Below are 18,139 nucleotides of genomic sequence, written 5' to 3' on the forward strand. Positions count from 1 at the left end.
ATCTGTGAGTCGGTTTCTATATTAACTTTTAACCACCTTCATAGTGGAAAACGTTGATTTACATAAGTAGGTAGAACAACGAGCTACTGGTAGCTCTCGACTGTTTGGCGATCACTGATTTTGATCATAAAAATGATTGATTTAAAGTAAGGAGTAGAAAAAAAAACTTTAATAAAAGCTTCTTTCAAATTATTATGCTTTGATATTATTGTAAAAACAAATATAAATTAAATGATTTCAAAATATCAAAATATGAACAAAGCGGTCATTTAATATCAATAATAATTACAGCCGATATTATTTGAATTTGTTTCGTCATGAAATAATAATATTAAATAGGTATTAGAAAAAAAGGACAAGGGGCAGTGCCACCAGAGTATTACTCTCATAATATTTTGACAGGTATCTACTAGTACCACAGTACTAGCATATCGCCATATCCAAAAATATTGACAGGTGGCACATGTTATCGTTGTATCTGATTAAAACAAACGAGTCAGCTTAATTTAGAATTTGCGTTAAGGTGTATCAATAAGAACTTTTTAAATACAAAATCATATCTAAAAGTCGACATAGGGCACATGCGATCAACTGATTAAAGATTTGTATATTATCACTGATTTTTGGAATAAATATGTGTAAGTATTTTTTTTATCCACAATTGGATTCAAAGGCTGAAATAAATTGGCAAAAAATCGAAGAAAATCTCTAAATTTATTTTAAAATACTGCAAAGGTTTATATTATGATTTATTTATAAGTAAAAATGATGATACTATAATATATTAGTATCACAATTCCATAATTCATTAAAAGTGCGCTTTTGTTGACAAATCACGTAATACAAAATTGAAAGTCCTGTCAAACAAAATAATAAATTAAATATAGAATTATTAAACTACGTAGGAATCAATGAGTCAAAAGATATAATACATTTTATTATTATAATGATTTTACAATGTAGATTAAGGTTACGCGTTTTTTGGTTATAAAAAAAAACAAATAAAGAACTCCAAAATAATGTTTTTATTGGATCATTCCACCACTTTGAAAATTTCATGTAATAAAATTATAATTTTCCCATCTAATGGAATTTTTCATATAAGTTAAAAGAGTTTTCACATCAAATATTGATATTGATTATTAGATAGTAAAGCTCTGGAACGATAGTGCACAGTCTAAAAGCTGTCAGGGCTCGATAACTAGCGCATATTCTATTATTGCTCAAGCTCATATTTCACAATTTATCGTAAAATATTGCCATAACGAAAGCTGGATTTGGTTCTTCGCCAAAAGCTTAAAAAAGTGACTATCTACTATGCATATAGAAAAAAGTTTGATTTAATCAGTAGTTTAAAGTATAATAATATTAAATGTCGTATTTAAAAATAAATCAGTTTATATATGAATAGAAAATTTAATAACGATAAATAATTTGTATACCAGTATTATATGCACTAGGCAGTATTGACGGTTAAATTGATAAATATTATCAGTTAATGATATGTTATAATCAATTATCGTAATTGTTACAATAAGTTCTATGTTCTAACAGCACCTCTCTGGACTGTGCTAACTTTTAGAACAAGATAGACAGTTTTCACTGTTTAGACGGCTTTAGGCAATAATATGATAAACTACCCTCGATAATCACCGATAGCGGCCGTTAGTAGTAATGTGTATTTATATAATAGATGCGCTGGTGTACTTAAACTGCTACTTGAGGAGTTAGATAAATACAAGGCAGACATTACTGCTTGCAGAACTGCTCCACAAGAGATTTAATAATTCTCGGTCAAAGGAACTGGAGAGTGTCGGTGCTGGATCGTCCAGGATGGAGTAAGTTTTTGAAGGAAGCCAACCAAGGATTATTGTGCCATAAATGATGATGACATAGAGTTAACCTATAATATTATATTACTTGTAATGTATTTTATAGAAAAATAATACATCATAATTTCAATGTCATATAACTATATATAGTAGATACAGAAATATACAAATTAATCAAGCTCATAATAATTATTATACTTATTATATTATATTATAATATATATTTAATTGCAACTTTATAGATACTGTAGTGCCTTTAAATGTAAATATAATAATATATTTGAATAATTACAAGATAAAAAGAACTTTTTACATACAACGTTTTTAAATTTTCTGTTGAATTATTATGCACAATATGCTAAAACTTGTACTTGATATGAAGTAAATAAAAAACAAACAAATAAACAAATATAGAATACTGAAATGTCATTTTGACATTTTATTTTGATTTTCATAGTAACGCACGTATATTAAATAATTTAATTGCTAGGACCACCCCCTCAACAACCAATAATAGTCTTTTACTTTTTACGGATTTTTTTGAAATAACTTTTCATACAAAACAGAATTAACTGAAAATGAATTCAATTCAGCTTAAAAATGGTTAAAAGTAATAAAAGAATGCATTGGCATTGTGTGCTGATTTATTCTAAAAGTTTCAAATGTCTAGCTAGTCGGGAAATTAGTTAAAATCGATTGCAAGATTTGTACTGGACAAGCAATTACCGGACCAACAAGAATACGAGCTAATAAAAACGTTGTAAAATAACACAGTGTAAAAAAAATAAAAAAGGAATTATTTTGTCAAAATACCTTTCAAGTAAATTATAAAGCTATTTTTATTATCTACATAATAATATCAAGCAAAATATTTAGCACAAAATAACCATAAAGAAATCGTTGTATTTATTTTGAAGAAAAATGTGATTATTCAATGTTCAATAATCAAAAGAAAACGTTATTTTACGATGCCGGAATTATAAACGAAATTCTTACTTTATGTGGGATTGTCTCGCAAAATTATTGTGAAACGATGTAAATTTATTCCAATCGAAGCGAATAATTTTTGAACTGTTTCAATATGCAGATCGCTATTATTCTATAAACTTTCCCGAAATTATAACGTGGCGTTCAATGTTTGCCTAAAATGTATAGAAATTATTTAAATTAATTTGTAAACGAATTCAGCGAAAGGGTAGCTGATATTCGAGAATCATTTCTAAATAAACTCAGGTCTTACTTCTTATTAGTCTTTGATTTATTTTTAAATCGTTCTATAAAAGTTTGTAACTTTTTAGATGAATGTGAAATTGTATTATGTTACCGTAAAACTATACAATTTTTTTAACAAAATAACAACGGTGTATTTCGTAGTGTGCACACGCGGTTAACGTTTTGTCCTATAATGTCGTGGATCCCAGGTCTGACAAAAAAAAACTGTATGTTATTTTTTATCAATGTGTGTTTGGACCCAGAGTATAGACCTAATATGTTGAATAAGTAGCCAACATAATGTGTCTCGTCAAAACAAAAATCTGTTAATAAAACCTCCACTCTGTGAAAATCCATAATATTATGATATCCATAAGATCGGACATGATGAATTTTTTAGTCTTATCTCCTTGCTCCGGATTCGATTCTTAGTACTATGATCACATTACGTACTGTATTATTGGCATTATTATTATCACATTAACCCTGCTTAATAAGAGCTTACTAGAAGAAATAGGCTACTGTGGATGTTTAAATTTTCTACTATTATAAATATACTACACTACCTACTGTATTTGCATCTGCGGGTCTATTCTATACAAAAGGCTGCTTTCGTCCGCTAAAACCGCTAACTAGGGTATGTTTGTATCAAATTATTAACACGTATTGTAACAATTATAATTAGCCGGTATTAATTGTTGCAATAAATGATATATTTTAACGGCATGCTCCCTGCCTGTGCTAAAATTTAGAGCATGAGCGATAGAGAGAGAGACAGTTTCGACTGATTAACTGATTACAATACAATTACAATTATAATATTTCAATATAAAATGTATGTAACAAATACTAACACATTATCACGTTAGCACGTTAGCGGTCGATAGTCGCCTATTGTATAGAATAGACCCGCTGATGGTCTCTTGTGTTAAAAAGATTTTTTAATATTTAATTATTTTTATTATGTACAGAAATTTTTAAATAAACACTATAAAATAGACAGATGCAAGTTAATCTATTGCATATTATTTAATTTGTCTTTTTTTTAAGTATTATTTATTATTTCTGAATCAAATATAAGCGCTTAATATTTTTTTGACCAGGTTATTCGTCCACTTTTATTCAACAATGTATGATATTTCAATGGTAGCAAATATGTCTCAACAGATTCTTATAAATAATGTCACGTGAAATAATTGATTGTATAATATATTATGCTTGTATAATAATTGTATTTAACAAAAACAACTCTTTTTATTGACATAAATCAATCTTTACATAAATATTTCAATTAAAATTTTGGTAACCAAAAGATTTTCAAGAACAATAACAAAGAAGCGTAAAAATAAAAATGCTGGGCACTCAGAAAATAACACAATATAAAACAAAATATCATATATACATGTGGTGGAAAAATTAACATAATAAACAAATTGTGGGTCATTATCCCATTAATTATTTCTGTCATGCAATTAGGTAACATCGATTTTTTCCATTGATTGATTAACGCTAATAAACGGTTTTTGTCTCTGCACAATTTAATTTCTATTATATTTAAATATAACAAGTGACTAATTTGATATCCAATATTGTTCTGTTTCTAACAATATTGAACGTTAATTTTGTCTTACTTTAAACTAATAGATTATCAACAAACAATGATTAGAACACAGCTCTATATCCTTTTTATTACTATCGCATCCTTCATTTTCCTCTATAAATTTATTGATTTAGCTACCGATTCAACTACTGCCCTTCTTGCAAAAAATACTAATAAATAGACTATTATTGCTTTATAAATGCTTTCATGTAAATATTATCTACCAACCAATTTTGTAATTATTTAAATGAAACTAATGGATATTGCTATCAAACTTATAGACAGCAACAAGAGTAATTTTTGTTTTTAAATTGTGTTTATTTGGTTTGTTCAATCTTTTATAAAGTATGTGGGTCTCGTGGTACATTGCGAAAGGCGCTGGCCTTTTATCCGGGAGCTTCGGAATCGATGTGGTGAGGACACAATATATTTATGTGACTTTCTCAAAGTCTGGGAGTTTTTGATTCTTTCATTTATAGTACTAATTACACTAATATTTTACATCACTACCCTCATTGGGCATCTAAGCTTGTTTTAGTATTAAAAACAATATAATTATGTATTTATATAATTTTTCCAATACTATTTATTTAAAAAAAAACTCAGGCAACAAAACAGTAAATTAAGTAATAAAATTTTTGTTGAAAAATATATATAACAAAATACTGTAATTTAGAAATGTAAAATATTTATTTTAATGGATAAATAATTTGAAAACAAAATCTTTTTGAAAAAATACGATACCTACTCAGCAAGTCGAACCTGCGCCCTTTAGGATTCGGGTCCATAATATTTCCTGACCACTAAGATATACATCTCCTATATTATTGCGGCAATAAATTTGAAATTCTTCTTCTTTCTTCTTCCACCCTGTCACGTCCCAACATAGGGTCATAGGGCAAGCACAAGTTGGCGCCACTTCCCTCGGTCCATCGCCAACTCATGCGTCTCCCGCCATGTCAGACCTGCAGCAAGTAGGTTGCTCTTGTACACACCGCTGCAGGGTGAGGGAGGGCCGGCCATGGCGACGGAACCTTTGAGGCTGTGCCACAAGCTTTACGAAGTGACGCACTCTTTGACGGCATCCGGAATACGTGTCCCAGCCACGTACAGCGTATCTTCGTGATAACTTCAATCACCGAAGGCTGTTGTATCTGCTTACGAACTCGGGTGATTGTAACGTGGTCGTACCGATGTACCCCTAAGATTCGGCAGAGACATCGATTATCAAAGCTGAAAAACCGAGACTCTTGAAGCTTAGTAAGATGCCATGTTTCATAGCCATACAGTAGCACAGGTAGCACGCACGCAATATCAAATAAAAATTTTAAAATTCAAAAAATTTTAAATTAGGTATGTTTAATAAAGAATGTTACATTCTTAAATCTTGTGAAGCCAGTTTTTGTCGTAATGAAATTACATTAAATTTATTATTACTTTCAACTATAATAAATCTTTCCAACATGAAATAACAGTAAATAAAATAATTGACAAATAAATTTAACGACAATATGATAAACAGGCTTCATTAAAAAAAATATAAGGAAGGGATTAAAATGATAACAAGACTGTAACGTGAAATAATTGAAACTGTAAAATAAATACACCGTGAATAACCCTTCGCGCACCGTAATTAGTCTAATCGTGAAACCTTTTCGTACAACTCAGACTAACTAATGCCCAAAGGCTATGCGGTTTTAACATAATGCTACGTTACATACTCACTGGCCGTGGGTGGAATTTTAAACACTCGTCTCCATATGATAAAATATATTTTAAAATAGTATTATTTAAATACTAAAACTATTTTATCGTACGAAAAGGGGTGTTTGGTGAATTAGGGTGCTTGGATAATTATGGGGATATTTTTTTTTATTCATATTTTGTAAAAATGATTATAATATATAACCATTATTATTATGGAAGGATGTAAAAATGGCCAGTTTTCTTAAGCCAATACCTCTACCTACCAGAGGTACCTATCGCAAGAATTAATACGAAACTAGCAATTTAAGATATTTTTTTTGATAATCTACAATTTAAAATGTATTAACTAATAAATATGTATGTGATAACATTTAAAAGATAAATATTTTTTATTTTATGTCAAAGATAAACTTACAATCATGTGAAATGTGAATTTGTTAAAGTATCCCATTTTATTATAACATACTATTATATTATGGTAATACATAGTTTATTAAGTTGTCTATGAGAAATCCAAGATATTTTTGACTATTTCATAGTTTTATTATGTTTATTTTTATTTTATTTTTTTATTTTAAAAAACATCAATTTTTATAAAAATATAAATGTGTATATCTTGAAATCCTTTTTATTGATATCAAATCAAGTTTCAATAGTGAGACCATAGTCCTAGTCCTTTAAATATGTCAAAACTTTGTAGAAAGAAATAAGTATTTATTCATATTTTGAATAAACTAGTTTTTAATTCAACGTCACATTATAAGATATTATAATAATGAAACATTCTTTATTAAGCTGACATAGTTCAGAAATATACATATTAGAAAAAAACCAATATAAAAGAAAATGGTAGTTAGTATTTAAAAATTTAAACACATTGGACCCGTGATTATAGATTAATTTTATCATGATTTGGTATAGTGCAGTTGGAAAAATTGGTATTGTATGTTAGCCAGAATCTGAATGAATGCCAGTTGCGAGTTCTGTTTGGCATCAAAATTTCTTCTAATCAGGTATTTTTGACGTGTTTCAGAATTATGTATATTTAACGTGGTTTGGAAACCCTGTATATGACCTAAAAACATGGACATAGTGCTATGTCATTTTATCTGAGCATGTGGTAAGGTATCTTTATATACATGAATAACGCATAGTCTCGTTGAAAACGAGAAAATATTATAATATGCTCACACGTCGTGAAGGCCATAAAGTAGGTACTTAATTATCTACATTGAACCTAAAGGAGGTAGTCACTAACTACATATGGTTATTGTCTCAGATAGAAAATTAAGTAGGTATGTGTAGTAGGAAGGTAATTTTCAGGTAATGATAAAAAGTTGAACACCTAACTAACATATTTTTAAAAACAAAACAGCGGATGTAAAACAGAAATAAGAAGGCGAACATAAATTGAGACAGATGCGATGATACTTTATGCAACGAGTACTATATATGCAAAAATTAAGGAATCTGCCAGTTTATTCTATATGATTGACCGCTAAAGTGTTAAAGTGATAAATATTATCAAACTTACGGTAGTTTATATCCAAGTATTAGCATGTATTTTAACAATTACAATACGATGTTTCTAATTATTGCAATAAATGCTATATTTTAACAGTACCTCTCTTGTATTGTAACAATTACAAACATCGTATTGTAATAAATTGTTATAATAAGTGCTAATACTTTGATTGTATCTATTGTACTAAGTTTGATAATATTTATCACTTAAGCGTTCGATAAGTATAGAATAAGCCCACTGGTCTGCCGTAAAACCAATATTTTATACAAACATTAGTGTTTTTCATATTATTGTATAATATTTATGTAGAGTTACGGATCCTGAATTAACTGGGCAGTTTCGTTCTGCCCTTAAAAAAGCAGAAGACTGCAAGAGGTAAAAAATATTGATTAACAGTTGCATTTCAGGGTAGTCATGATCCTTAGCTATGAAATAACGACTAATAGAAGAAAATTTATGTATAAACTATTAATACGATCAACTGAGGGTTTATGATTTGAGTTTTGTACTTTTCCGAAAACATTTGTTAGCTGTGTTTACATTGACGAGTAGCAGAAAATACGGCAAGAAAAAGCTCAAGACTCAAGTGGAATAGTACAAAACTTAAATAAATTATAATTTAAAGGTATTTATATTATTTGATGTCCCGGGAAACAATAACGAGCAGTTTTCATTTTTGTAAAAGATTGGCAAGTTAATAAAAATGTCTTAATTCTATCTGAAAAAAAATATTAAAATGATTTCTTTTATTAGTTTACACTTGTGGTTAATGTTTCAATGCCCCTTATTTAAAATATTATTTTAAATATTTAATACATATCGAGGTTTTAATGTCAAACAACACTATCTACAAAAGTGCAACTTTACAGGAGAGCCAAAAATCGTTATTTTAGATTCTTGTAACTCAACGAGGGAAAATTTTATATAAAACCTAATGTTTATATGTTATAATTTAGTGTGTATTGTTGATTTATTTTGTTTATGATGATGTTAAAATGTATAAAAAAAGTTTTAAAAAAATATGAAAACAAAGGTAACTTATGTAGTTAACGTTAAACTTTATTGACGATTTAAGAAGAAATTAGAAAAGATTGGCATAACGTTGTTTGACTATCATGTAGCCGGAAAAGTAAAATAACGTTATCTCAAATTGTAGATAACGTTGTTTGAGTTAAGCACTCGATATTTAAGTCATAAAAAACTTTTGAAATTAGTTTACAATTGCGAGTACTATGACAAAACCTGATAAATATTTTTAACATCAAATAAGGTCGATAATATTATTTTGTATTTTGTTGAATCACATCAAAAAATACGAAATATGTAATACCGGATATAGACGAACTAAATGAGTGTCGTTTATCAAAATAATTTAACAAGTTTTAGGAATTTTTGGCGTTGAAAAGGTTAAGTAAACATTACAAAAAGGCTCGGCCCTGGAAAATATGTAGCGGGCCAAGTGGTTAATGGGCCGTGATTCTCGTGTACTTTCTCCGTATGATTCTCGACATATCAAACATATTTAGAATGTTTTCAACTGTAAAATATCATTCGTATTTGTATTTGCATTGGTTAAGGCAATATAAAACATACCATCAGTCTGGAAAGTTTTTAAACTTCAATCGAAATGGGATCAGTATTTCAAAAATCAAGCAATTAAGTAATCAATGCTTGATTCCACAGTTATTTATTCATACTGTGGAAAATATGAACACAGTAAAATACTTAAATTAAAAAAATATTTCACATATGTATGTACCTATATTTATTTCAATTTTAATCAAAACCATTAAAAATCATTTTGTTTTTTTTTTTTAATTTAATATAACAGACTCACTATTGTGCAATATTTAAATACCTATATAGGTCACAAACCATTTATTCGAACCTAATAATTTTATACTTAATTTTAAGATGTTTATAGTTCATCCAAACATGAAAGCATTTTTGTGTGTCTAAATGTTTCTGAAATAAAATAAACCTGCAAATATTACTTACAATACTACCGCATGATTGAAGCTAGCATGTAATATAATGTATCTACGCATTATGAATACTATTTATTATTTATTTTCACAATCGATAATATTATATTATATAATATAAAAATGTGTAAAAACAGTGTATAAAATGTAATGTACTGTAACTATAAACGAATTTAGTATTATTTTTCAAATTATTGATAATACAAAAAAAAAAAATTAAATAGGTACTTATAATTTTATTACAATCATTATTATTATCAAATATGTAATTCTTTTCGAGTTTATGGAACATCAGTCTGAAAAATGTTGAATAATATTAATCAAAACCTTAGATTCAGATTCTTAAAAAAACAACATTGTCATGCTCAACTTGTTTGTGATAAATAAGTAATTTGAAATTGTAGCTTAAATAATATAATAACACAGAAACGATCTCATTGTTTGTTGTTAACTATTTTGAAATCAAATATTATATTACCGTAAATTGTAACACTTAAAGCTCAGATTATAGTAACCTTCAGAAGTTTTGTACAAAATTTGAATGAAATAAAGCACTTATTATTATTTAATATTTATCTAACTGCAGACTGTAAACGCTAGGCTAAATAAAAATGTACTATATTAATATATGTAATTTTAGCTACTGATTTATATGTTTCTTAAAAATACATTTATGGTTATCGATCTCTATGCTATTCTGTATAATTTCTCTGTACGATCATATTGTGTAAGTTTATTAACTAATATTAAGCCCACTTTTGTTGCGAGTAAAATAGTTATAAAACAAATAATTACAAGTTAAAAATAACTTTTTATGTACAACGTTTTTAAATTTGATGTTGAATTATTATGCTCAATATGTTCAAACTTGTATGAAGTAAATAAAAAACAAATAAACAAACAAATATAGAATACTGAAATGTCATTATGATTTCCATAGTAACGCACGTATATAATAATAATTTAGTTGCTAGGACCACCCCCTTAGCAACCAATAATAGTGGATTGGATTACGGATTTCTTCAGAAATAACTTTTCATACAAAACAGAATTAACTGAAAATGAATTCAATTCTACTTTAAGATGGCTAAAAGTATTAAAAGAATGCATTGGCATCGTGTTCTTATACATTCTAAAAGCTTCAAATGTCTAACTAGTCGGAAAGTTAGTTAAAAATCGATTGCAAGATTTGTACTGGATAAATAACCACCGGACAAATAAGAATACGAGCTATTAAAAATGTTGTAAACAATTGAGAAACCAAAGAGTTGGTTATACTCATTCCCGACCTTTTTGGATTTTTTGTGTATATTTTAGTCAATTTTATTATCTTTAATATTAACTAATATATTATAGAAGTATTAATTCTTTTCGTATTTTTTAATTTGGTTTTTAGTTTTTGTGATGTTGATAAATAATTGTGTAGATAATCACTTCGCAATCGATAGTATTAATTCTAACCAAACAGGTAAATTAATCAGAAGATAAACACATGTTGAGTTTTCTATTAATAAGTGTTATTACAATAATAACAATTACATGATATAGGTATGTGAGTAAGTTAAGCATAGAGGATACATCATTCCATTTTAGTGTTTTACTTTGTATTCAAATGAATTTGCAATGAGTTTACATTGCCTGATTCAGATGTATGTTGTATTTCCCAGCGGGCATGTTATTCTAAAACGAGCATGCCATACTATTTCAGATACAAGTTACAAGCATAATTAGTTAAGAGGTGGTCGCAATGCCTTACAAGTAAACAGAAGTTTAATTACAATGCCATTTACTAAATTAAACTTACCATAATTTGACATATTTTGTAAACGCTGTTAAAAGTATAACATAATTTATTAATAATTACTCTAGTACGCAAAAAGATTTCCATACTATATTATGAGTAAATTAAATCCAACTAGTTTCACTAAAATAGTATAATAATTAAGTCTCTTATATTTTATATTAGGAAAAGATAAAATATAATATGGTGTATACGAATTTAGGTAACTGTAAGATATTGGGTACTCATTGTGTAGTAGTATGTCTATATATTATTATTTATTAAAAGAGTCCGTACTATTGTAATTTCAAATTAAGAATAACGCCAAATTTTTAAACATCAGATAGATGTCTTGGGTAATAAATAATAAAATTATTTTTTTACAAAAACTTTAAATTATTTTCCAGCAATGTGAAAAATGATTTTTTACAAGATTAAATACGGCTAGCTAATTTTCACGTTCAAGACTATAAATACAAAACAAAAAAGTAGTATTTATTTTAATAAAATTAAATTTACCACGAAGAATAACCCCCCTCCCCTTCCATAACCTCATAATCGGCAAAATAATCTTATTGGACAGTTCTTAGATCTTAACCGATGAAGCTAGTTTTGCCTTCAAGCTCTGTCAGCTTAGTCTAATTGAATCTTCGGGAATTTTCTATATTTTTCTTTAAAATAAAGTCACTCTACCTCTGTCAGCCATTGCAACTTGATATCTTACACAAAAAATCTTAGTTTACTAAGTTTTAGCGGCATTGTTCAGTGAGCAAGATTTTTTCTCACTATGGCTTGCTCACAGTAGATTATTGTTAATATGGTGATGAATGAAGATATTTTGAATTATCTGAATGACTAAACACGTTACTGTGACTGTGCTGGTAAAAATGTGAATGAAAAATAATCTCTATGTATTATGTGTGAAATATAATATATTCATATTATTTGGCAATATTGTTTGTTAAGAGCTGACAATTTCAAGAGACGTGTAGTCATGAAAACAGTCAAAATAAAAAGAGGGTGTTAAATTAATAATTCAACTCGGTGAACATATTACTCCTCATTGAAGATGATATAAATGATATTATATTAACACTTTTCACTTTTATTCATTTGCGCAATCTAATGTTTCGTGACGCTCAATCAAATATAATAATAAATTGAACAATACAACATGACGTATTTTTTTGTTGCCCAGCCATGGGATTAAATACACAACTCACTGTTTTATAGACAGCAGTTTTACCAACTCGACCAGCGTGAATTTTTAACTGTAATAATTTGTGTGTGGATCCCAGTAACTTTCATAATTGAAGGGTGTTGAAAATACTGGTAGAAAATTGTCATTCTAGTCGAGTTTGCACACTTCACGAAAGAGCATAAATGAGTTCATACAATTTCAAAGTTTCAAAAAATCTATCAGACTCTGAAAATCTGGGTTCTTGTCTAGACAGTAGAATAATTATTATTTTTATTATTGACGTTTCTTATATATTTTTTTATGAATTATAGTTTTTAAAGATGTAATAAAATATTGACGGATGTTCTGTGACTGTTTTAGGCATTTTTCAAAACTATAATATAAATAAATAATTCAAAACATAATCGATTAATAACATGCTAAGATTAGAGAAAAAAAATTATGATATTATAACAAGGTAACAAAACACACAATTTAAATATTTCGACACATATTTTTTTAGTTGGCCATATATTATTATAATCTATCATTTTGGCCATCTCACAATGAGATTCCTAAGTGATTTTTATTTTACGAAAAATGGATGTTAGCCACATGCTCAATATATTAGAATATACTCGTAGTGTGTGATTTTATTTTGCTAGACTCGGTACTCTATCCTTAGACCAGCGCTACACTACGCGGAAATTCCGTCGCGAAGGATGCGCGATGGAACGCCAATACATTTTATTACATATAATTTGCCGTCATCGGCCACATTACGCGGAAGATCGGTTATCTATCAGCAGTCCGCTTAACATTGGCATTTGCTCAATCATCCGCAAACCGATCTTCCGTTAGCGTCAGATCGGCAACGTTGCATTGTACGTTACTTAATGCAACGCGGCACATTCGGCGGATAGTCGGCGTTGCATGCGCAAGTAAATAAGCTTTGGCAGTCGACTGATAATCTGCCACGGAATAATAAATGTGGCTGCAATGCTTAGTAACGGATTTACCGCATAATTTCAGCGACGGAATTTTCGTCTAGTGTGGGCCTTGCCTTAAACCCACGACTATATAGACCTTAGAATATTTTTTTTTTAAGAAATCTTAGGTACATAATTTCTCTATAATAAGGTCATGTTTTACATTTAAAATCTGATTATATTATTTTTATATCTACGATCTAATATAACTTTACATTAAATATTTTTGTAATTGAGTAAATATCTACTTAAAGACAGATCATTCGATTTACTAAACACAAAAAGGCATTTCTATCACAGATGAATAAAAATTGAATGTAAAAAATAAGTAATTTTGGTTTTTTTTTTATATATAAATATTATATAATGTATACTTATATATTATATTTTGTAGGTATTCTATTTTTGATACAGAGCAAATGAAAAAACGAAAACTTCTTATACATTTAAGTTTGCTGTTATAAATAAATGATTACTTATTGTTAGCTAGTATCAAACTTATTCAGTTTGTTGAACTTTTATGATGTTTCCAGGGCAACGGGCAATCACATATAAAAGATTTCTTTCCGGAAACATTCTTGCAGCATTGACATTGTTCCGCAAAAAAAAGGTTTTTTTTTAAATCCCTCTTTTGAATATGGAAAAACGTTCCAAGGGCTGTTTGCTTCGCTTTGTGTCAATAAATTGACATTTTTTCAGGATGCCAGAATGTACGTTCTTTGTTTCCGTTTGTCAAAAATCGAATTTTTTATTTAATATATTATTATTTTAGTTTTAACGTTTCGACAGTAAGGTCTCCTATTAGAAGTTTTAAAATGCTGAAGATGTTTATTTTGGAAAGTAAACAATTAATATACTGTGTTTTATTGTTATAATATTATGATATGCTTACACATTTAATTTACGATATACAACGATATGCAACGTAAATGACCGAGAAAAGTGGAATCAACTTGGAGAGGCCTTCATCCAGCAGTGGATAGCTTCAGGCTGATGATGATAAACTAGCTAGTTATGCATGTTTTATACTATACTTAAAACATAAAAAAATATGATTATTAGTGGTCGAATTGTTTTAATTGGGGCATGTAAAGTAAAAAATCCATAAAAATGTAAAAAGTTGTGACCTTTTTAACATTTAAAACCACAGTTTAGCAAAAAATTGTTAAATATAATATGTATAACGTACACAAAAAAATGTTGTATTATATTAAAAATAGTTTATTTATGTGCAGTAAACAGATCTGATATTTCCCTATAATTTCGGTTTAAAAAAATAAATAAGAAACATTTTTTGATACATTTTACTACATAGTCTATTTTTTATTCAAATAGAATATTATGTCTCTTCAATGTGCTGTCCAAATAAGTAAATGGGTAAATCTAGGATCGTACGGTTACTGCCAAGTCTAGAAATTATATTATGGAATAATTTCAATTTGAAGTTTGACATGCCTTCTAAAATCAAGCATAATGCTGATTTATTTCTACCTTGTACATTCTACTTTCTACTTATCAACTTTTGACAGCAACCCTACGACACGGGAATGATCCATACATACTGAAACTACAAAGTATTTCCAGAATATACAGACACAGAAATGGAGACCTGGAGCGTTTAAATTTTTGCTGAAGATTCCTTAGCTAAAGCGCGAGAAAAATTTAATGAATTAGTTTAATATACAAGATTCATGAACATTTGAAGTGTCACATACATTAGTAAAATTTTAATATAATATGGACATTTACTTATTTTTATTATCATCATCATCATCAGTAGGCTGAATCTATCTATTGCTGAATGAAGGCCTCTCCAAGCTAATTCCACTACTCTCTGTCATGTGCGTTGCGTTGCCACGTAGTTCCGCCAAACTTAACCATTTCATCAATCCAGTGGCCTAAAAATCTACCTTGTGGATGCTTTGTATCTCTTGGGTACCTTGGGTTGGGAATTTGTCCAACGATTATTATATTATAGCTTATTTTTATATTCTTTTAATACACTATAACCTTGGTAATGGCACGTTAAAGGTTTTATTAATAGATTTTTATATTTACGGGAAATTGATGTGAATTACCTACTTTCTATTCGTTCAATTCTCAGAGTTCAAAATATATTGAAAAATTGCATGCGAATTTTCTAGATCTGGAATTTGAACCATATAACCACGATATTATAAACCGACAAATTACCGTTCGAGCATCGTGGGCGTGAAAGATTGAGAATATTAAAGTCTGTTAGATTATGTTTGAGGGATTAAAATACTATAATAATTATTAAACACCTCTTTTGAAATCAAGCCATTGTTGGCGAAGAGTCAAAACCTGCCATAAAAGAAATGGATCAAAAGAAAATTTGAGGCTTTAGAGAAGTGACTGTATCGGTAACCCATAAAGATATCCTAAACTGATCACATTACCAATAAGGATATTTTAAGATGAGAAAATAAGACAGATTACTTATAATTACTATCAAGTCAAGAAAAGCTGCATATGTCGTCAAAATTTTCGCAATAAAAATATGATTCACTCCAATTTAGGAAAATTGTGAACTGCAGAAGCATTTGCATGGTTTTGCCGCCTCCATAAGTGTCGCAATTTCAAAACTGTTGGAAATTGAATACAACTGTCCCATTAAAGGGACGTGTACTACAAGTTGGAATCAAACCTTTAATATAGGATGGTACTAAAAGAATAAGAGAATATATATTGTTTATAAATTAGATGTTCATAAAAGGCGATAGCTTCATTTGACAACTCCGCGTAACGATCATTTCTGTTACGGTCAAGGCCTGAACAAAAACGATGCATAAGTGCAAGTGAGAAAGTATTCGGCACTCTTATAATCTCTGCGACACGCGATAGAGTAAGATAAAAGGTTTACAGATGTGGGAGATAGTTTGCTATGGTGTCGCCGCCAAATCTTACTTAATTGTTTAACTCAGCGTCGATAACCGTGTTGCTAAAATTGCTATTTTTTGTGTTAAACATAAAGTCAGTGGTAAATATTTTTAGTTAATTAAGTAGAAAAGATGGTTATGTGTGTTGTATTAAAAGGTGGTAGCCGTACCTGCTGATAAGCAGGAAGATGGTGTTACGTTTCATAGGTAAGTTGATAATGTTCGTCATAATTATTATTTGTATGTTATTATGTATTTTAATATCAAGTGACCTAGTGTTTCTTTAAAATAACTTAAATTAGGGATATCTTTACCTTATGGTTGCATTTTGACTGCTTAAAAATACTATATAACGTAAAAAAAATAGAAAAATATATTTTAATTCTGAGCGTCTAGTGCCAGCACTAGTGAAATGGTCTATCGTCTCAAACATTTGTGTACAAACGCGTTCACCCACAAACCAAACGCACGGCACGCAGCTTGATTTAGCAATGCAATGGGTGGCGTCTAGGTGTATCTATAGTCTACGGTTATGGTCTTCTATTAAAGGTATCCTGCGTGATTCTCATTGTATAATATAATTGACTACTATGCTTACCAGAGGACGCTGTATTTATCGTTTACATATAAATTGATATTAAATTAATTTTATTAATATCATGATATATTATATTATAATATGTATAGCACTGCTCACCTGAAATCTTTCATCATTTGTATATGCGAACATCCCTGATGATAGAATATGCCAGTCTCTCTTTCTCACCCATGATATTTGCTGAAAAAAATATATATTATAAGAAAAATAATAAAGTGTCTGTTGAAGTACTATTTGACATTTTTTAATCATATAAGAAAATAAGTAAAAATTGAATAGCAGTATTTTTTTCGGAATTTAAAAAAATGAATTATAATTTTGTGCGGGTTCTGTAGAATGTTGATCAACTTTCTATATACATCTGGTTTTGACAGTCTGTATTTATGTATTTTTATAAATATATACTAAACGAATAGGTATGCATTGTATTATTTTGAAAATTTTACAGTTAATTTTTAAAGAAATATCATTTTTTCCCAACAAATATTTTGCTTATTTTTTCATTAAATCATAATTAGGTTATAAACTCGGAGATAATTAAATGATGCTTCATATTTTGGTACATATGATATAAAATCTACTAAAAGGTACTTTTACTACGGTATTGTACTATACAAATTTTCAACGATCTAAAACTATTAATTATTGTATATTTTCAAAACAGGTGATATACGGTCGATTCCAAATAATAAGAGACCTGTAATTTTTATTAGTCCGATAAAAGGGTAGGTAAGCTCCGTGTTTTTTTTCATACGGATAGTAAACTGACATAGTTACTAAAAATAAAGAGTTGAATAATATAACTGGACCTCTTACGTGGACGAAGTCGGC

General features: G+C 28.7%; 1 protein-coding gene across 4 annotated transcripts in view; it reads right to left on the reverse strand.

Moving 5' to 3' along the window:
• Positions 1-18,139, reverse strand: part of LOC147074539 (neurotrimin-like) — a 101,582-nt gene that overhangs the window by 44,012 nt on the left and 39,431 nt on the right. For all 4 annotated transcript variants that reach the window (XM_085943479.1, XM_085943478.1, XM_085943477.1 and 1 more), the window contains one exon: positions 17,408-17,488. In XM_085943479.1, the coding sequence (XP_085799605.1) occupies positions 17,408-17,488 (81 nt within the window). The remainder of the gene's footprint in view (positions 1-17,407; positions 17,489-18,139) is intronic.

Source organism: Rhyacophila brunnea, unplaced genomic scaffold (assembly GCF_057557595.1).
Source record: "Rhyacophila brunnea isolate RB1 unplaced genomic scaffold, BYU_Rbru_1.0 scaffold_16, whole genome shotgun sequence".
Taxonomy (NCBI): Eukaryota; Metazoa; Arthropoda; class Insecta; order Trichoptera; family Rhyacophilidae; genus Rhyacophila; species Rhyacophila brunnea.